At 36.4% G+C, this 23,510-nt stretch overlaps 1 protein-coding gene across 8 annotated transcripts in view; it reads right to left on the bottom strand.

Annotated features, from left to right (window-relative positions):
* Positions 1-2,394: 2,394 nt before the first annotated feature.
* The window catches only part of LOC106064754 (protein dimmed-like), a 91,448-nt gene continuing 70,332 nt past the window's right edge, over positions 2,395-23,510 (bottom strand). For 7 of the 8 annotated variants that reach the window (XM_013223368.2, XM_013223367.2, XM_056019903.1 and 4 more), the window contains exon 2: positions 2,395-13,235. In XM_013223368.2, coding sequence (XP_013078822.2) covers positions 12,630-13,205 — 576 coding nt within the window. In that variant the 5' untranslated portion in view covers positions 13,206-13,235 and the 3' untranslated portion in view covers positions 2,395-12,629. The remainder of the gene's footprint in view (positions 13,236-23,510) is intronic. The other variant, XR_008776528.1, reaches the window with a different exon arrangement.

Raw genomic sequence — 23,510 nt, 5'->3', positions numbered from 1 at the left:
ACAGTCTACTGCACTAACTTAAGAAAGAATCTATTCTAGTGGCTAGCAAGGTCGGGCTGTCTACTGTCTACTGCACTAACTTAAGAAAGAATCTATTCTAGTGGCTAGCAAGGTCGGGCTGTCTACAGTCTACTGCACTAACTTAAGAAAGAATCTATTCTAGTGGCTAGCAAGGTCGGGCTGTCTACAGTCTACTGCACTAACTTAAGAAAGAATCTATTCTAGTGGCTAGCAAGGTCGGGCTGTCTACAGTCTACTGCACTAACTTAAGAAAGAATCTATTCTAGTGGCTAGCAAGGTCGGGCTGTCTACTGTCTACTGCACTAACTTAAGAAAGAATCTATTCTAGTGGCTAGCAAGGTCGGGCTGTCTACAGTCTACTGCACTAACTTAAGAAAGAATCTATTCTAGTGGCTAGCAAGGTCGGGCTGTCTACTGTCTACTGCACTAACTTAAGAAAGAATCTATTCTAGTGGCTAGCAAGGTCGGGCTGTCTACAGTCTACTGCACTAACTTAAGAAAGAATCTATTCTAGTGGCTAGCAAGGTCGGGCTGTCTACTGTCTACTGCACTAACTTAAGAAAGAATCTATTCTAGTGGCTAGCAAGGTCGGGCTGTCTACAGTCTACTGCACTAACTTAAGAAAGAATCTATTCTAGTGGCTAGCAAGGTCGGGCTGTCTACAGTCTACTCCACTAACTTAAGAAAGAATCTATTCTAGTGGCTAGCAAGGTCGGGCTGTCTACTGTCTACTGCACTAACTTAAGAAAGAATCTATTCTATTGGCTAGCAAGGTCGGGCTGTCTACTGTCTACTGCACTAACTTAAGAAAGAATATATTCTAGTGGCTAGCAAGGTCGGGCTGTCTACAGTCTACTGCACTAACTTAAGAAAGAATCTATTCTAGTGGCTAGCAAGGTCGGGCTGTCTACAGTCTACTGCACTAACTTAAGAAAGAATCTATTCTAGTGGCTAGCAAGGTCGGGCTGTCTACAGTCTACTGCACTAACTTAAGAAAGAATCTATTCTAGTGGCTAGCAAGGTCGGGCTGTCTACTGTCTACTGCACTAACTTAAGAAAGAATCTATTCTAGTGGCTAGCAAGGTCGGGCTGTCTACTGTCTACTGCACTAACTTAAGAAAGAATCTATTCTAGTGGCTAGCAAGGTCGGGCTGTCTACTGTCTACTGCACTAACTTAAGAAAGAATCTATTCTAGTGGCTAGCAAGGTCGGGCTGTCTACAGTCTACTGCACTAACTTAAGAAAGAATCTATTCTAGTGGCTAGCAAGGTCGGGCTGTCTACAGTCTACTGCACTAACTTAAGAAAGAATCTATTCTAGTGGCTAGCAAGGTCGGGCTGTCTACAGTCTACTGCACTAACTTAAGAAAGAATCTATTCTAGTGGCTAGCAAGGTCGGGCTGTCTACTGTCTACTGCACTAACTTAAGAAAGAATCTATTCTAGTGGCTAGCAAGGTCGGGCTGTCTACTGTCTACTGCACTAACTTAAGAAAGAATCTATTCTAGTGGCTAGCAAGGTCGGGCTGTCTACTGTCTACTGCACTAACTTAAGAAAGAATCTATTCTAGTGGCTAGCAAGGTCGGGCTGTCTACAGTCTACTGCACTAACTTAAGAAAGAATCTATTCTAGTGGCTAGCAAGGTCGGGCTGTCTACAGTCTACTGCACTAACTTAAGAAAGAATCTATTCTAGTGGCTAGCAAGGTCGGGCTGTCTACAGTCTACTCCACTAACTTAAGAAAGAATCTATTCTAGTGGCTAGCAAGGTCGGGCTGTCTACAGTCTACTGCACTAACTTAAGAAAGAATCTATTCTAGTGGCTAGCAAGGTCGGGCTGTCTACAGTCTACTGCACTAACTTAAGAAAGAATCTATTCTAGGGTATATAAAAAAAACGTCCGTAAGGACGAAGAATCAGAAGGTAATGAATATTAATTACGTACACAAACACACACACAAATATTTACATATTTATATGTGAGGGGGCCAGAAAACAAATTCTGGCTACACCCATGTCCAGGACAAATTCTGGCTACACCCATGTCCAGGACAAATTCTGGCTACACCCATGTCCAGGACAAATTCGATTATACTTCAAAGATCAAAGAAGGAGAAGAGCTCCCCGTTTACAGCAATGTATCTCATTAATGTAAGATTTATTTTCCCCTTTTCAACATCAAACAAATATAATTAATTACTTATTTATTCATTAAGGTCTTGACTGATTGATGTTTTGCTAGAAACAATGACAAATTGTGCAAAGTTTCAACTTGATCTGAGACTGGGAAGTGGGAGAAATATTGTGTTCAAAGTTGTACCATACAGACAGAGTGAGTTGATGTAAGATTTGTAAAAATGAAAACAAACGAAACATGGCCTAAAAATAAAATAAATATTTATTTTTCACAAGAAAATCTACAATGAGTGGCAGGTTTATTCTTTGACCTAGTTCCTCGTAATGTATAAGATAAGAAGATATGATAATCTCATCAAAATTTTAGCGTAATACACTTGACAAGAACCAAGTCTTCAAAGTCACATATGACGTCAGTCTCTCTAATGACTTAAACTCATTGCTAGCAAACACATTTTCTAAAATTTTGATTTGGTACGAGTACTGAGCTACTATTGACTAGCGCAATGCAATAAATAGATAATTGTATCCACAGACTAAAGCTTGTCCAATACACCAAAGTGAACAAATACAATTAGATCTGAAACTAAGCTCATCACCAAACAACACATTTCAAAGCATACAATTAGATCTGAAACTAAGCTCATCACCAAACAACAGATTTCAAAGCATGAAAACCAGTGAAAAAAAATTGACCAAGACACTAAAAAAAAATCTTTATATTACATCATCAATATTTGAGCTTCAAACCAAAAGTGATGTGGACAGATGTTACTTTTTGTTTCGTCCATTATTAAAGTTGTTTTTTTTAATTTCCCTGTCACAAAATAAAAATGTTAACAAATATCCACTGGTGTTTTGTAAAAAAAAAACCTGGCTAGGATTTATTTATAAATGATCATTAGCTCTCGCCAGTTCCTGTTCCCTGCTGCAATATAAAGGCAATTAGTGTTTGGGCTACTCATGTTTCATGTTAGAACAAAGGTACGCCATGTACAATAATACTTAGACCAGTTGGTCAAGTGAAACAATCCATTTATGTCCTGAAGCTGTGTTCTGTCGGACACTCTGGCCTTTCCCCTGAATCCGTGTTTATCTGGGTTTTTACGGTTATTCGAGTGACTTTGTTGTTGTTTTTTTGACCATGCTAATTCATGCAAACCATTTTGTATGTGTCTATAAAAGTACTTGCATGTATTTTTTTTTTAAATTCAACAACAATTAATTATATTTTAAAATTCTTTTCCGTGTAAAGGATACAAAAAGAGAGATTCATAATTTCAAAATTTTGTATTGAAGGTAATTTCATCCTTAGTCTCCCCTTAATAATGAAATAATGAACTAAACAAATCAACAGGTATCTATTTCGACGTCACAATGAAAAGTCATCATCTAACACAGACAATTATTTTAAAGTCATCATTTAACACAGACAAATATTTTAAAGTCATCATCTAGCACAGACAGATATTAAATTTTGTAAAGTTAAATGTGTCACACGTGTGTTGAACAAGTTGTTGATTGATTTCAAGTTAAAAAAATATTTGTTGACGAATTCCCAATGGAGGTTGTAATTGAACCGATATTTGTACATTGTTAATTTCTGTAGACAAAGAGCACCTTCATGTCAGTCCAATGTTTCTACAAACTGCACAATCACTTGCAGCGAAAGAGAATGTCAGGAGTGATAATAGTTTTCAAAGTGCATTTAGTTACACACGCGGTCAATGGGGATTAGCTTTGTCTAACGGACAGTGGACCTTTATTGATTCTCTACTTCATTGAACAAGTGTTTACATCGCTGTGACCTCTTTCCTTCTTATCTTTTTAGAGGGGATATGCCTTCATTTAACAAGTTCAAGCGTTTGAGTTTTGTCTTTCAAGGGAGCGAATAAAGCAAACTGTTTTCTAGCATTAGGTCATGGGAAGTAACTCAGCTAGTTATTGATTTCTAAATGGAGATTCAAACATAGTCGGAAATGGTCTCAATGGGTTTGGATTGCGACTAAGCTTGTCAATATTTTGTGGTTTAGTTTTAAGACTTCAATTCACACAGAAGGAGAATTTCGTCAAACTGAGTGTCATGGAATCAAATAGAGTTATAGCCACAAAATAAGTTCCGTTGTCAATATTACACAGGCAACCAATTGTTATATTAAGACACTTTATACACGTAGCAGCTTGCTGTAAATGTTCAATATGTAAACCAGTCACTTAGTGGAATGAAGCCAAATATTTGAAAAACAATGTAGCCAGATACTGCCAAAATCTGGCCAGAAAGTTCAAAGGAATGTAGTCAGAAATATATATACTGGTTGACTTTGGTTATATCTCAAGAACCTGTCTGACCAAGTGTCTGTAAAGCTTAGGAAGACCAAGAGGGAACAGGATCCATGGAAGAAGTGCTACTAACATAACTAGTGACATAAAAAAAAAAAAATAAAAGTTAGTCACTCGAAAATTTGAAATTTTTGAAAACCTTGATCAACGTTCGACTGCTCAACAAACTTTGGAGTGTTCTAATATCAAGTAACTAACTTATAAGGGCTCTAATGTCAAGACAACTTCCGAGTGCTCTAATGTCAAGACAACTTCCGAGTGCTCTAATGTCAAGACAACTTCCGAGTGCTCTAATGTCAAGACAACTTCCGAGTGCTCTAATGTCAAGACAACTTCCGAGTGCTCTAATGTCAAGACAACTTCCGAGTGCTCTAATGTCAAGACAACTTCCGAGTGCTCTAATGTCAAGACAACTTCCGAGTGCTCTAATGTCAAGTTTAAACTGTCGCACGTCCAGTAAACGTGAAATGCGACTATTGTGAGATGTTGCATGTTGAAATACAAAAAACAAAGACAGCTATTGTGAGATGTTGCATGTTGAAATACAAAAAACAAAGACAGCTATTGTGAGATGTTGCATGTTGAAATACAAAAAACAAAGACAGCTATTGTGAGATGTTGCATGTTGAAATACAAAAACAAAGACAGCTATTGTGAGATGTTGCATGTTGAAATATAAAAACAAAGACAGCTATTGTGAGATGTTGCATGTTGAAATACAAAAAACAAAGACAGCTATTGTGAGACGTTGCATGTTGAAATACAAAAACAAAGACAGCTATTGTGAGATGTTGCATGTTGAAATACAAAAACAAAGACAGCTATTGTGAGATGTTGCATGTTGAAATACAAAAAACAAAGACAGCTATTGTGAGATGTTGCATGTTGAAATACAAAAACAAAGACAGCTATTGTGAGATGTTGCATGTTGAAATACAAAAACAAAGACAGCTATTGTGAGATGTTGCATGTTGAAATACAAAAAACAAAGACAGCTATTGTGAGATGTTGCATGTTGAAATACAAAAACAAAGACAGCTATTGTGAGATGTTGCATGTTGAAATACAAAAAACAAAGACAGCTATTGTGAGATGTTGCATGTTGAAATACAAAAAACAAAGACAGCTATTGTGAGATGTTGCATGTTGAAATACAAAAACAAAGACAGCTATTGTGAGATGTTGCATGTTGAAATACAAAACAAAGACAGCTATTGTGAGATGTTGCATGTTGAAATACAAAAAACAAAGACAGCTATTGTGAGATGTTGCATGTTGAAATACAAAAACAAAGACAGCTATTGTGAGATGTTGCATGTTGAAATACAAAAACAAAGACAGCTATTGTGAGATGTTGCATGTTGAAATACAAAAAACAAAGACAGCTATTGTGAGATGTTGCATGTTGAAATACAAAAACAAAGACAGCTATTGTGAGATGTTGCATGTTGAAATACAAAAAACAAAGACAGCTATTGTGAGATGTTGCATGTTGAAATACAAAAAACAAAGACAGCTATTGTGAGATGTTGCATGTTGAAATACAAAAACAAAGACAGCTATTGTGAGATGTTGCATGTTGAAATACAAAAACAAAGACAGCTATTGTGAGATGTTGCATGTTGAAATACAAAAACAAAGACAGCTATTGTGAGATGTTGCATGTTGAAATACAAAAACAAAGACAGTTATTGTGAGATGTTGCATGTTGAAATACAAAAACAAAGACAGCTATTGTGAGATGTTGCATGTTGAAATACAAAAACAAAGACAGCTTGCATGCGTGTACCAGAATGGAAGTCAGATTTAGTGCTCTCAGGACAACTCCGCCAACAGATCGATCGAGAACGCTAAGCCCACCAGATCTTGAAAGAGTTTTTTTGTTGTTGTTTCCTTGAACAGTGACAACAGAGCAACCAAGTAGTTCCTTCCCTTTGAAAGCTACATCTATAATGCTTTTAACATTGTCCCATATTGTCTTCTCAAATTGTAAGACTATTCCATTGTAAACAGCGTGCGTTTTGTTTTTGTTATTGAATGAATAGAGCACATAATGAAAGGGAGACAATGTCTGTATGTACATAACAGCCTTGTGTTAACCACCAACTATGAGAGAGGCATTGCCTGTATGCCACATAACATATTTGTGCTATTACCAACTATGGGGGAGGAAATCTCTTTAACGTAGATAACAGCTTTGTGTAAATCCCCCAACAATGGGGGAGACAATGTATTATCATTGCATGACGCCTACGTTATTTATACACCTGGTCACCTTTATGCAACTTAGAGTTAGAAATAGGGAGTATCGATATTGAATACAGTTTCATGTAATCATTCCATAATATAGTCAAAATCGATACCAGCTGTACCAAACATACGCTCAATTATCATATGTATTCCTAATTCTGTTATGTCTAGTAGATCCAATCGTATGTATTCCTAATTCTATTATGTCTAGTAGATCCAATCATATGTATTCCTAATTCTGTTATGTCTAGTAGATCCAATCATATGTATTCCTAATTCTGTTATGTCTAGTAGATCCAATCATATGTATTCCTAATTCTGTTATGTCTAGTAGATCCAATCATATGTATTCCTAATTCTGTTATGTCTAGTAGATCCAATCATATGTATTCCTAATTCTGTTATGTCTAGTAGATCCAATCATATGTATTCCTAATTCTGTTATGTCTAGTAGATCCAATCATAAACCGTACAATAAAAGTTACAAGATAAGGAATAAATAAATGACATAATATAAATAAATTAAAAGTCCATAATAAAGACACAAATGTTATATTAATAGGAAAAATACCAGTCCAACAAGAGACAAAGAAAGCAAAGAATTATTACATAATGCGAAGACAATATAACACTATGTACACATATATTGGTCAAAGATAAAATTTTTCTAATATATTATGGATGCATTCATGAAGGTATTGCATGAGCTTGTAGATTGTAAATAAAAGAAATATCGGCTACATTGATTATGTACATAATTTACAGACCAGATGTTGTCATCGGAGTTATATAGGAAAATACACTGATCTTAACTTGCATTGTAGATGCAAACGATGTCCCAACAGATTTGTTAAATATTCTAGTATATATTAAAACCTGCCTTTGATGGCTAGACATGTTATATCACATCCGTATCAGACTATCATGCTCTTTGAAACAACAATATCGTACTACAGATGGCAGTCTAGAAGCTCGTGCCAACTATGACCCTTGACCTTTCAATTTCAATATTTAAATGCACAATGTTACTTAGGTCAAAGATTTTTGTACACTATCTATACACACGGATAAACGTATTAAACAATTCTTTCTACAAGACATTTCAGTTATTCGTTACAAATCACACAACTGATCTTCAAAGTAATTCCTAGCCGATGTATAATGTCAACTACAGGGCCATGACTGAGCCATGACATTGTTTTTCCGTACATTTTGTTGGCTCCAAGACAGTGTCTTAATATATAAATATTAAGACACTCAATGGTCTTCCTGACACCCAGCTATTTTCACATAAACGTGCTATCTAGGGCATTAGCACCACATATTATTCTTAAGCCTTCATGAACTATTATTTTTAGATCGACTGAGCCATGGTATTGTCATAGCATATTACTATTGAGCCATATCATATTAAGATTGATCCATCGTATTAATTTCACATAATAAGCCATGGCATCCATGTCACAGCCTTTATATATTTAAAAGAGTTTAATAAATTAAAAGTGATCCATAATAAGTATCTTTCATAAAGCAATGAGTCAATTGAGGAATGAGCAGAGTTATCTTCACATTTAAATGTATTATGCTAAAAGGGTCCCCTTCTGTTGTTCAAAGTTAATGACTCTAATGTTAAAACGACTACAATTTATGCGTATCTAAAACAATTTATTCTGCATGTGATCTCATAGAGTCACTCCAGACCATCATATCACAGAGATAGAGTGAGACACATCCTGCCATCACATTACATAGACATAGAATTAAGACACACATTATGCCATCACATTAAATAGACATAGAGTCGAGACACACATCATGCCATCGAATTATTTTGAACTGAGACACACATTAGGCTATGACATCACACACAGTCGAGACACACATCACATCACATAGACACAATACTAACACATTACATGAAGTTAGAGCGCAGCCACGTGGAGCTATCTACTCAAAGAGAGCGAGAGAGAAAGCCACAACTACCATATTACATAACCACACCACGCGCTACCATATTACATAACCACACCAAGTGTTCAGGTCACAAAACCACACACATTCATTGCATCACACAGAGGAAGAGTACAGCCACACTAGGCCATCACATCACAATACCACATATGGCTATCACGTTACATAACCAAACAAGGCCATCACATCACAATACCACATATGGCTATCACGTTACATAACCAAACAAGGCCATCACATCACAATACCACATATGGCTATCACGTTACATAACCAAACAAGGCCATCACATCACAATACCACATATGGCTATCACGTTACATAACCAAACAAGGCCATCACATCACAAAACCACATATGGCTATCACGTTACATAACCACACAAGGCCATCACATCACAATACCACATATGGCTATCACGTTACATAACCACACAAGGCCATCACATCACAATATCAAACATGGCTATCACATCACATAACCACACAAGGCCATCACATCACAATACCAAACATTTCTATCACATTACATAACCACACAAGGCCATCACATCACAATACCAAACATGGCTATCACATTACATAACCACACAAGGCCATCACATCACAATACCACACTAGGCAAAAACATCTCAATGACATTAATACAAAAGATTTACTTCAAAGAATGTTTTTTTGAATACTTCCTGAGAAACCAGGCACAAGCTAAAGAAAATAATAAAGTTTATTCTCTGTGTGTGTGTGTGTATACCTTACAACACAAAAATCACTCCGAATTTCCCACAAACTTTAGGTACTTGTTGTCTTCAAACTCTCTAGTGGATACAAATAGAAAACTATAAGCCTATAATCGATACTCTGATTTCCATTTCTCAATATAACCAAATAAATATCTGTTCTAGACAAGTCTGGGCAGTTATAATTTGCATATTGAAAGACAGAATAAAGAAAACAAAGGGGGGAGAAAGACAGGGGAAGACAATAGGTAAAAAGGGTTTGCAATAATACATGAGTTAACACGCTTTGGAAGAGCTGACATATTGGCGAGTGACAATGAATGTTAGAAGACGATGAAATAAGGCGTTACGAGAAAACATATTTAGAAATGATCAACAGAAATGAAATAGGCATACAAAAATAAACAATTTCTGACGATCACCATGGGAACAGTGCTCCAGGAATGTTCGCTTAAGGCAGCCGCAAGCCAGATCTTAATGACTGAATCATGGATTGAATGATTGGGATGAAGATTGGTTATTCTAGTTAATGACTAAAATTTCATTGAGTTGAGGATTTCTACTTGAGTCAATCCAATGTTTGATATCACGTTTTGATGGCTTTAAAAAGGAAATAAACATAAATGCTGAACGACTTCGTATTTTCAACTGGCTACTGATACTAGATAAAGGCATCTTTTATATTGTGTTAACAGGGCTGAATTTACGTAGATAGAGGCAGTGTGCAGGATTTCGCCCTTTTTTTTTTAAAACAGGGTAACGATACATTGAAGTACATGTACACTCGTTATATATATATATATATATATATATATATATATATATATATATATATATATTCAGAAGACCCACTTTAAGGACAAGGCCCTTGGTGGCGCACTGTCTGCGTTGCCATAAATCCGGCCCTGTTGTTTTTTTTATTATCTACGTACACTTGATGAGATATTTAGAAAAGCAGTAAACAAGAAAGAAACGGAGAAATCTGATGGGCAGATCTTTTGTGGTGGCCCAACATTTCAACAGACTTTAGAACAAGGTGGGTAGGTCAAATGCATCTTCTGTTCTGGCATAGATATTTAATTGTTATTCTAGATATTCATTTTTCGTTTGAATAACATAACACTAAATCACTTTTTTTTTCTAACTCTAGTCAAAGTCAGCCAAAGAGTAACTATTAAAGATATGTTTGCAGATGAAGACAGACAGAAGCTGAAATCTTATTCATTATGAAACGGAGCTTGGGAGAAGCTTTTCAATTGAACAACAAATATATTCAAAAGAAAATTAAAAAAAAAACGTTTTTCACTAGTTTTCACAGTATTGAGTGGTACGTAACCATTACAGTACTGTGAGATACTTAATCATTACAGTACTGCGTGATACAGAGCAATAATAGCAGAGAGTGGCTCTCAAGGTACAAATACTGTAAGGCACTAGACTGTTAATTTGATATTCATTTAGTAGTTACATATATAGAATCCTTTAGTGGCTTCATAGTCAAGAAGATTTTTTATAAATAAAATAAATAAATATTTCATCAACCATTCCTGTCTCATTACAGCCTAGTTCAGACTCTTCACTTTGTTCAAAAACAGAAATGTTTCCTGAACTAATCAGATAGTCTCCCTTTACTTCTATCACAGCAATGCTATTGCCACTAAACCTAGAAAAAAGAAACTGGGTGGTTACAGGATAGGACAAGGTCATCAGCATATTGCTACATGAGCAAAGTTCAAAGTTCAAAGAGGTAACGTGATTTTTGTCTGGCCACCAAAATGAAAATACAACAACCAATGAAGTTGAAAGGACTCGGTAATATATTGCAACACGCACACTTATAGACGAACACACTCATAGACATAAATAGAATCTCCACAAAAATAATAATAATGTCAAAGAAATGCCAGACTATAAAACTGGTGCAATGCAGACAACAGTCGAGTTTGTCTGATTGGGCCATAGATGAAGGAAAGATCCTAGGAAATAATTCTGAGAAACATGAAAACCTACCACTTAGTAGTTAAGTGCTAGCAAAGGTTAAGACAGAGGAGCGAGAGAGAGAGAGAGAGAGAGAGAGAAAGAGAGAGAGAGATGAGTCATATAAGACATCTCTCTAAAAGCAAGACATATGTCCAGACATCTCACCCAAAAAACAACAACTCTATTATACGAAGTACATTTAAAGGTCTATTCCATAGCCATTGCTAAAGAGTGATAAAAGTTGATAGGTCAAAGTAAGTAAATTTGTGAAAGTATTAGACGTCTCTTTCTGTGGTTAGAATAATTTAAGCAATTAAGTTCTATAGAATTAATGCTTATCAGGTAAATAGAATTTAAATAGGCCTATATATTATATTTTTTGTATTATTCATTATTAAAGCGAAAAAAAAAATATGACAATATCAAAAAGATGTTCTAAAAATAATTTAAAAATCATATCACTCGTTATCTTTTCAGCATCTAATTGTTAGCACACAATCGTTTCCGACTCTTCTGGAATATTTAGTAGGCCATATCTAAATCCAGTCCAATATTTAGCAGGCCATATCTAAATCCAGTCCAATATTTAGCAGGCCATATCTAAATCCAGTCCAATATTTAGCAGGCCATATCTAAATCCAGTCCAATATTTCTTTGTGTTACGCGTAAGAAATGAGTTCCCTCTCCAAAAAAGGAGAAACAAAGAGAAATGAGTTTGAGAACTTGCCTTTAGTGCAAAGTTTTCCCTTCATTCACCTGGTAATATTACACTCAAGTTTAAAAGCTTTTTTTCTATTGTTTTAAAATTTCACGTGCAATTATTTGGTAAACATGAAATGCACTTGGTCCTAGCTAATGTGCGCCTAGTTCACTTGCATTCTAACAAGTTTAGATAAAATGAATCTAGTCCAAAAAATGCACATAATGCATGCAAAATTCACCTAGTACACAAGGAATGCACCTAGTAAACAAGGAATGCACCTAGTAAACAAGGAATGCACCCAGTAAACAAGGAATGCACCTAGTACACAAGGAATGCACCTAGTAAACAAGGAATGCACCTAGTAAACAAGGAATGCACCTAGTCTCGTGAAATGCACCTAATCCAAGTGAAAGTCCAGTAGAAGGTCATCAAGTTCATGTGGTTTATCATCCCAATTTAAAAACAAACGCCGCGGAAGTCCTACCTATTCACAGCATCACGAGTCAAATAAACCACAAGAATTTTCTATGGCACTCTGGGAAGCCTCCCGAAGGCCACCCACACTCAGGTCGGAGCCCTCATTGGCGTCGTCCCACTCGCCGTCGACATTTCCTCCAGAGGTATCCTCGAATTTGTACGGGGGCGTCTCCCCCCTCATGTTACATATAACGTTGGATAACGCCTTGATGTAGTTTTTGGCCAAGGTCAATGTCTCAATCTTAGACAGCTTCCTATCCAGATTGACATGGGGGATAACTTCCCGGAGGCCCTGAAATGCGTCATTGAGCGAGTGCATCCTCATTCGCTCCCTTTCATTGCTCTCCAGCCGTCTCAGATTTCGCTCGCGAGCACTGACGCCTTTCCGCCTTTTAGCGTTCTTCCGGCCATTGCGACTTTTCTTTTCCGAAGGCTCGTCCAAATTTGAGCTGCTTGAGTCTGTTGGTGAGCCCGGATTGTCTCTCTTTCCTGCAGCTCCAGATCTTCGTTTGCGGGATGCAAAATCACTGCCGGTGTCCGTTTCGTCCCATGCGGAAGGGTCCAGGGTCAAGTCTTGATGCAGTTCTAAATCCATTTTGTTACTCTGTGTTGGTTAATTCATTACCTGGAAGAAGACATATAAATAATGAGCTCATTGTCTTATTACAAAATAAAGTTTATATCAATGTGTTTCTTGGAATAATTTAGATCTGTGTTCAGGGAGTTAGGGTTAGGGTTAGTTGGTGTTTTTTTTACAAAACGTATATCAACTCACTCTGTCTATATGTCTGACTGTTAAAAGTCTGGTAAAAAGTTTGAACATGTTTTTATCCCATTTTCCATTCTCGGATCAAGTTAAAAGTTTGCACAGTTATTCATTGAACCTGACAAGACATGAATCAATCAAAAAAAAATTCCAAATAAATAATTATTCGTGATTAATTATTTTGTTTGAAATCGAAATAAGGGAAATAAATGCAACTTAATGAGAGATGTGGATGTATATATGGATTTAATCACATTATTACTTTTGACGCGTTTTTTTTCTCCAACTTCCCAATCTCGGATCAATTTGAAACTTTGCTTAATTATTCACAGTCGATGACAATACAGGAATCAATCCAAAAATTTACCAATAAGCAGGGGCGGACTGGCTATATTGGCAAACGGGCAAATGCCCGGTGGGCCGGTATCAAATGGGCCGGTCTGGTCGCGACCAAAGAAAAAAAAATTCTTTGCAGACAACTTTAAAAAAAAAGTGACAGCAGCAAGACACAAAGGCCCGAACACGTTTTCTTGTGTTTTTTTTTTTTTTTTAAATTCTTATTACAATTAATTTTGTTTGAAATTCAACAAGAATATTAAGAAAAATACACTGTACACTGTACGTATTATCATTTGCAAAACGTTAGACCGTACTTTCTGCTATGCAGAGCGGAATGGACTGCTTTGATATCTTCATTGTGCTGGTCGGCATGGGCCTTTGATGGCACTTCCATTTTTTTTTTTTTTGCTCCTTCCCTCCCCCGTCTTTTAATGGTTCCAATGAAATTTAACCAAAAAGAGGGATGGACAATTAGCTCTTTAACAATACTTAATAGAAATTAACTTTAACACATACACACAGCCGCGAAGTTGCAAACCACCCAACTTGTTCACAGCTCAATATGGGTATAAAGCTCTACTTTCTGCGATTTGAAAAGAAAAGTAAGTTTCTTTTTGTTTTTTTTTAATAACATAGATCTAAAAATACAACACTTAAGGCTTACAAAAAAATGTTTAATTAAAAAATAAATCTAGATCTAAATCAATTTTTATACTATTATAATTAAGGACAAACTTATGCTTAGCATGAAGTCATTAATGATGAAAATTATTATAACTAGTCGACCGGTGGCGTAGCATACGCCGCTATTTTGCAGGGCCAGCCTTAGGCCACTGCAACCTATGCGACCGCAGTAGGACCCGCACTTTCATTGGACTCGCAATTTAATAGCACCCGCGCTAATTCAATGTGTATCAAATATTAAATTAAACCATTTTATAACTTAAAACAGATTTCCCGCGCCCTCCTGTCGATTTACCAGGAGCCCCTGGAAATCTCCCGAAATAGCAAAATATAAGAAAGAGTCCATAAAATATATGGAAATATATAGACAGAAGTTGTTATTTTGGGGTGTCACTCAATATGGAAAACACCAATCCAACGCGCGATAAATAAAAACGGTATTATGCATAAGCGTAATTGTGTAATCTGATAAAGAAGCTTCTCGCGCCTCAAACTAATGAAGAATTACTTGAGGTCAACAATTCTTAAAGATAGATTGAAACATTTGGTAATTCATGCTATTGAGCGTAATCTATGAAGGAAACAGAATTATTATGATATACTGAATGACTTTGCTACACGCAAGGCTCGTAAAGTAGTTCTGTACGTAGTAAAGAAGGAATAAAATGCATAGACGAATTTATTTTTTAATACAAACTCTTAAATTTTACTTAGTGTCCGCGTCCTTACCCAAACTTGACCCCGCGAAATCTGTTTCGCATAGGGCCCCACAATGGTTAAGTTCGGCCCTGCTATCTAGTGTTTGTAAAATGTTTATTTGTAAAATGTTTTACATGTTTCGGATGTTCCTTCAGAGTTGAAGATAGTTTACTTTTTAGTCCAAACCTCCCGCAAGACGAAGGGGGATGGGAGCAGGCAGGGTTTGACAGTCCAGCACGCAGCTATTTTTATCGACGTGTGAATACCCACGTGTTCTTCCCCCTTCCCTTTTGTTATTTCGTGGGGTGACTCCGCAAAAATAATAGAGTGATCTTTCCTTTACTTCTTGCTTCTCGTCCAAACTCTATTTAATGAAAGGAGATTTATCTTTTGATGGAATGGGTTGCCTGAGTCAGCCAGGGAAACCAATGATTTAGCATATTTTAAGTCACAGATCAACATGCATGACTAGATTGACACATGAAATGCGTAAGACGTAACAATCTTATTTTTTGAAGAAACGTCAGTAATCTATAAGTAATACCAAAAAGCTTCAAACTCATTAGGCTGCTATTGTTTTGTTTATAGTTTTCAGACTACATACATGTATAAATAGAATACATTATGTAATCCTACGAATGCATATATCCAGTTTTCGATGCATTATCAAACGTTATATATTTTGTAGAGAATTAGGCTTACACCTATAATATAACACATGGGCGTAGCCGGGAGGGGAGGGTCTTCAAACCATAACTTGCCTCAGACCTCATTGTCTGAAAGGGAAACTTTACTTACTGCCCCGGTGCTGCCAACGTAAACAAACCACAGTCACCAAATTTCATAAGCGTAGCCAAAAGGGGTTTGTGGTTTCCCTTCCCCCTCCAATACAACAAACTAAAGTATTTTTACCATTTTCTACCAGTCGCTGGACTCTACTTAATAGCAGATTTGGTTTTTGAATTTTTTTAGCGGAAGAGTAGCAGGCTAACTTGCACAGTAGATACCTCAGAATATGCATTTTTTAAGCTTAAAATAACGGAAATAATGCTTGGTTCCGGACACCACTGGGGGTAGCTCACAGCGCTCCCCAGGGCTCCCTAGCTGCCCTTTGCCGGTGTGTACTGTCTTTCCACTAATTATAGGAAAAGAGTATTCTAGGGTAGAAAAAAACGTTTGAAAGAATGAAAGATCAGAATGTAATGAAGATTAATTACATATACACACACACTAATATATATATATATATAAATTGCGGAGTGGGGTAAAAATCCCCCCCCCCCCCGAAAATAAATGACGCCATTTGTGGGCCGGTTTATATGGTAATGCCCGGGCCGATTTTGATACCCAGTCCGCCCCTGCCAATAAGTTAATCATTGTTCTTGTTCCATATGCTAGGACAAATTTGTACAAATGCTCCTTCTTCCCTTGTGCTATTAGAGCATGGAATGGGTTGCCTGAGCCAGCCAGGAAAACCAGTGACTTGGCAGAATTTAAGTCATTGGTTAACATGGATGACTAGATGGACCTAGGAACTCGCGTAGGACATAACCATCTTCTTTTTTGAAGTAACGTCTGTATCTTATAAGAAAAGATAGGATATAGATAGATAGTTAAATAGTTAAATATATGTATATTCATTTATATATATTCATTATATTTATTCATTATACTCTCTCTCTATATATATATAGAGAGAGATAGATAGATAGATAGATAGATAGATAGATAGATAGATAGATAGATAGATAGATAGATAGATAGATAGATAGATAGATTTAAAGATAGATATAAATAGATACCCTAAACATACACTATAATTTCCCTCCCACGCATATGACCTAATTCTTGTTGCATACATCGGGAATCTCTGAAACAAATAAAATTCACACACAAAATATAAAAAACAAAAATGAACAGAAAATCGATATTGTGCAGGGGCCCGGCTTCCGTTCAGTGGAATCCCTTAATAGCCAGTTGAACGCAAACCAGATGTGTCTGTCTGTGTAAGTTTAGGCCTTCCCTTTGTAATGAAACGTTGTGACTAGTGGGCTAGGGAGAACAAGTGTACAAGTGAGAGCACCTGTACAAGTGACAATGAGAAAACCGGAACGAGTGAGAGCACCTGTACAAGTGACTATGAGAAAACCGGAACGAGTGAGAGCACCTGTACAAGTGACTATGAGAAAACCGGAACGAGTGAGAGCACCTGTACAAGTGACTATGAGAAAACCGGAACGAGTGAGAGCACCTGTACAAGTGACTATGAGAAAACCGGAACGAGTGAGAGCACCTGTACAAGTGACTATGAGAAAACCGGAACGAGTGAGAGCACCTGTACAAGTGACTATGAGAAAACCGGAACGAGTGAGAACACCTGTACAAGTGACTATGAGAAAACCGGAACGAGTGAGAGCACCTGTACAAGTGACTATGAGAAAACCGGAACGAGTGAGAACACCTGTACAAGTGACTATGAGAAAACCGGAACGAGTGAGAACACCTGTACTAATGAGAACACCACTAGGAGGAGAACACCTTTAGGAAAAATACACATGCCAAACGCCTGCCAACAGACAGAAGAATTATATCATGCCATCTCTGAATTCCATTTTTAAGCAATTAGTTGACTGACTAGACGTTCTCTAATCAAGATCAGCAGTTCTACACTGTCAAAGTCCAAGCGCCAGGGGCGTAGCAGCTAGGAATTTTCCATTGTTTGGGGGTCTAAGGGGCTTGACCTCTTTTGGGGCCCCTGTATTTTGCATAGTATTTAATTTTTAATGTAATAAACACTCATTTGGAGCCCCTCTCAAGTGGGAACCCGGAGGGATTATCAAATTCTCCCCCCTCCTCCCCAACCCTAGCTACGCCACTGCCATAATAAAGTGAAGTTAGAAGTTAGAAGTTAGAAGTTAGAAGTTAGAAGTTAGAAGTTAGAAATACACATATATTAAAACATAGTATTCTATTTGTTTTCCCTTTCAGTTGTATATGTTTTGTGTTTTTTTGTGTGCTTTAAAATTCAAGAAAGTTAACAACTAATGAATACAGAATCATAGACAAGTCTTTTAAGTAGCATTAGTAGTTGTCTTCCTTTGACTAATGAAGAAGAGTTACTGAAGACAACATCCAATAATGAGCGGACCTATCATTGAAAGAGATTCTATTCAATGTGAAGACAGGAACGCATAAAAACGACCGACAGATCATGTCATGTTCAACACACTGATTGGTGAAGGAGAAGTTATTGAAAACAAAGTGACAAAGACAGTTTGTGTGGAAACACAAACTCGAAATCGGCCCCCGAAGTGGTCCACCTAGAGTCTTCACCAGGATTCGAACACGGGACTTCCGGTACCAAATACTTTACCCCTCAGCCACAGCATCTCCACATTTTCATTTAGCGTACACTTATAATTTTTTAAATAATAATTATTAACCTTATCCATACATTCAAAATTATCAACATGTTAGCCTACATGTAATAAAGAGAAACTAAAAAAGATTTATTCTTCTTACCAAATTTGATAAATTGGCAACACGAAAAAAAAAAATCTTGACCTATTTTAGCACTTTAGGGAGTGAGCTAGCTACAGAGTAAAGATGTATAGAAATGGCTTGACAAGCAAGACTTTCCCCTCGCAAATAAAAATTAATATCTCCATTGTCATTTGTCATACAAACTAGACATAGATCTATCTAGATATAGACCTAGTTTTAGATCTAAATCTAGATTCAAGATCTAAGTCTAGGTCTAGAACTAGATCTAAGTCTAGATCTAGAAATAGATCTAAGTCTAGATCTAGAAATAGATCTAAGTCTAGATCTAGAAATAGATCTAAGTCTAGATCTAGAAATAGATCTTAGTCTAGATCTAGAACTAGATATAGAATCTTGATATAGAATCTACTGTATCTAGACTAGAACTTGTATGATTTACACGTTTAATCTTAAAACTACTAGACCTAGGCCAATGTTATGATCATGAATAGTAGGCCTTTTGTTACTGGGTAAAGGTGTAGGTGTGCTGTTCGTATCCGATTCATTTCTTAATGTGATACTACTGTTTACATTATAAATAAATCTGCAACCCTAAGCTGTCAGATGATAAGTTATTGCCTTAATAATTTTATCAATACATTTATAATATATATATATATTATAAATATATTTAGATCTGGTTTAGACTTGTTTAGAATGTCAAGTGTAGGCCCCTAGAATGAGGATTTGTCAAAACTACGCGCTATATAGGTAGTTCGATTTTTTTAAACTTTCAACTAAAACGAGGTTCGTATTAAAATTATTTTTTAAAACAACATTTGAATCAGTATTTTACTCTATGAGTTAGTTAATAAATGGAAAATATATTTTATAATGATCCATTAACACTTTTACCATTGTGACCTTAGATGCAAATTTTTTGTACCAATGCGCGAATCTATGAATGAAGCCTGATTTATTAATACAAAAGTCTGTGACCTTTTTAAAAATTTTACCTACATAGAAGTTTTTCATTGAAAAGTGGTGTATCGTTTTGATAAATCTGCTTGCATAGATAATTTTAAAAATTAGATGGTTCACTTGCGGAAAAAAAAAGTAGCCCTTGCATCAAAACTTTGAATGATCTAAAATATCATGACGTCCGATTTTCATTTTCTCTTCTAGTTTCCGAGATCTAAACGGGACGGACGGACAGACAGGCCGCAAAAATAATAGCGTCTTTTCCCCTTTCGGGGGCCGCTAAAAATACAATGCAAATTTGTTAAATCCTACATTTTAACAACGGTTGCACCAAGCCTACTATTAATAACTGGTGCTCTAAGCCTACTATTAATAACTGGTGCTCTAAGCCTACTATTAATAACTGGTGCTCTAAGCCTACTATTAATAACTGGTGCTCTAAGCCTACTATTAATAACTGGTGCTCTAAGCCTACTATTAATAACTGGTGCTCTAAGCCTACTATTAATAACTGGTGCTCTAAGCCTACTATTAATAACTGGTGCTCTAAGCCTACTATTAATAACTGGTGCTCTAAGCCTACTATTAATAACTGGTGCTCTAAGCCTACTATTAATAACTGGTGCTCTAAGCCTACTCGCAACAACAAGTGCAATACGCCTACTCGCAACAGTTTAATGCACAAAGATTACTCGCAATAACTGATGCTCTAAGCCTACTCGCAACAGTTGGTGCACAATAACTGATGCACGAAGTCCACTTTCAGAAGCGAGTGCACCAAACCTAATCGCAATAATTGTTGCACCGAGTCTACTTGCAGTATCTGGTGCACAAAACCTAATCATAATAACTGGTGCACATAACCTACTGCCCGTGAGTATCACGTGAAATGTTAAGAATTGAGTTGACATGAAGATGTGAGAGACTGAATTAGATGAAACAGGTGTGAAAGTAGAACACGAGCTCTGAAGAGTTCAAGTCCCAAGTTAAACTTTATGACAAAAGATCATTTGACAACCTTCTACTTCTGATTATGATTAGACGACCAACACAGTCTATACACACACACTTCCTACAGTCTATTGAGTACATTTCGATATTTGTGGTTAACCATCAGTACTGCTGAGCAAGGAACTCACCAATCAAAGGGATGTGATCTTCCATGTCGTAACAAAGTTACTGGTCATTTCAAGACAGTAGAAAAGAGAGAGAGAGAGACCAGTGCAGACGTCATGATGTGTAACTAGTGTGTTGTAGTGTGTGTGTGTGTGTGTGTGTGTCTCGGAGTATTTAGTGTTTAATTGAGGTGGATGTGGGTGGCGTGGGGAGTGTAACTCGTAAGTTATTTGTTTTATATCAGAAGGCAAACTGAGGGATGGCTTGGCCTATTAAGTGTTTGAGTAAGAGAGAGAGAGAGAGAGAGAGATAGGAAATACACAGAAGGAAAGAGAGAGAGAGAGAGAGAGAAGAAATACAGAGAGAAAGAGAGAGAGAGAGAGAGAGAGAAGAAATACAGAGAGAGAGAGAGAGAGAGAGCCATAAGTGACTTGTCGAAAAAAAAACACACTGTTGGCGGGGAAAGAAACAAAACCCAAATCAATAGTCAGATAGTGAACATATCGATAATTCACCATTACTTAGTGACTGTCTGGTCATTCAGTGTGTAATAATCTGTCTGGTCATTCAATGTGTAATAATTCCTGGTCATCCAGTGTATAATATACATATCTGGTGTCATTTGTCTGTCTGGTCATTCAGTGTTTTATAATTTGTCTGGTCATTCAGTATGTTATAATTCGTCAGTTTTGTCCATCAGTACATTTTTATTTTGTCTAGTTATTCCATTGATCAATGTGTTTGTCTGACCAGTCATTATGTCTTTGATCTTCCGGAATTATTGTTAGTTGGAATAGTCGATATTTATATTTTGTTTCATACCCATACTCCATCTTTTTAACATCGGTCATTTTTATGGACATTTCGTTTTCTTCCGCTGGACTCCAGTCTTTTATTTTACCTTGTCATTTCGTCTTAGAGTTGGCCTCTTTTAATGCAATTGTTTAGTCATTTACTTTTCATATTTTGACATTTTAGTTCGTCAATAAATATTTGCTATTATAATGTTGCGTATTATCCGTCTAGTCATAGTATATAGTACTATTCCTATTGTCTGATTAGTCAAGTTAATATCTCAAACCAATCAATTGTCTCAATAGTCATGCTATATTGCACTTCAAAAGTCTGAATAGTCATGCTATATGCATTTTGTTTGTCTGAATAGTGTCATGCTATATTACACTTCAGTGGTCTGAATAGTCTTGTTATAATGCACTTTAAATGTCTGAATAGTCTTACTATGTCAACCTCAAATGTTTTTACAGACATGCTAATATAACATTTCTATTATCTGTCTAGATACACTGTATTAAATTTCAATTGACTGAATAGTCAAGTAATATTACACTTCAATTTTCTGAATAGTAAAGTAATATTAGAGTTCAATTTTCAGTCGTGCCATGCCATATTAATCCCGTTTTCTGATTTGTCCTATTAAATTTCCTTTTAACTGTCTGAATGGATGTGCTATGTTTCATAACCCTTGTCTGTCTAGTCATGTAATGTTAGACTTAAATTGTCTAAATAGACATGTAATATTATACTTCAATTGTCTGTCTGTTTGCATTTTTTTTAGATTCTGATTTTAGTGATCAATCAAATCTCTTAATGTTTTAGTTTGTACTTTTACTTATCTCAACTCTCTCCTCAACTCTCCCTCAACTCTCCCTCCTCACTCATTTTTCATCCTCTTATATTTGAATCATCTTTTATTTCATTATTCCAAAGCCTTTCAGATTTCCTCTTTCTCAAAAAAAAAAAAAAGTCTCAGACGACATCGAATGTGGGAGTTAAATGATTGCCTGGCTTCAGTTTCTAAAAATAGATATTGGCTCATAAAGTGGCTATTTAAAAAGAACATTTGACCAGAAATAGCCCAATACATGCATAGATTGGAGTTTGTTTTTTTTTGTTAAAGGGAATATCATAAAATGATTATTCAACGGAAACTATTGATCATCTGAACCCCGCCAGTGCTTTAGTTATTTGTACAGTGAAAACAGAGGCGTTACATTATTTAGTCATGTCTTTTTTTTTAAATCTTTTTTTTTACATCTGTCGAAACCTAAGGCTTTATTCAGTCGCGAAGCGATTAAGAATTATATATCATAGAAATGAGATGAAAGCCTAGACATGAGCTAAGGTAGGAACGATGTCGCCCAAAAAGCAGCTCTATCCTCTGCAGCTGATGTGTCCAAAGGATAGGCAGGCACCGATACAGTTTGGGATCAGCGGCGTCGCAGTTTCTGCTATAGTGCTTGCAAGCAACCTAAGGGTCACCAGCTCCTGAAGGTTGACTCGCCTTTCCCATTTTTCAGTATAACCGCAAGGCAGCAGAGTTTTTCTTCTCCTATCGGGAAAGCCAGCCAAGGCTTATGAGCCCCATCTGCTCGAAGCTTACTGGTTTAGGCGCCGCCTTTGTCACTTCTCTTGTCAGTAAATATCAGAGCCAGACGTGTGGGCCAGGAGTTGGAATGGTTGTTAGAAGCTTTTGAGACGTATGCTATTGGAGTGCTTATTTCAATACCACTTTCCGTTATAACAACATTACGGAACAATGGAAATAACAAACTATTAAATTCCCATTCTTTCAAGTTGGAAATTATGTTAATACCATTAAATTTAATTGATATTCTTTCCTGTGCATTCAAGTACTAAATTATAACCTTTTATGTGCATGCAAGTGTTACATTATAATCTTTCATGTGTATTTTAGCATTCAATTTTAATCTTTCATGTGTATTATGTATTCAGTTATAATCTTTCATGTATATTTTAGCATTCAATTTTAATCTTTCATGTGTATTCAAGTATTCAGTTTTAATCTGACTT

Source organism: Biomphalaria glabrata, chromosome 2 (genome assembly GCF_947242115.1).
Source record: "Biomphalaria glabrata chromosome 2, xgBioGlab47.1, whole genome shotgun sequence".
In the NCBI taxonomy this organism is placed as follows: domain Eukaryota; kingdom Metazoa; phylum Mollusca; class Gastropoda; family Planorbidae; genus Biomphalaria; species Biomphalaria glabrata.
This window is presented reverse-complemented; position numbering and strand designations above follow the sequence as displayed.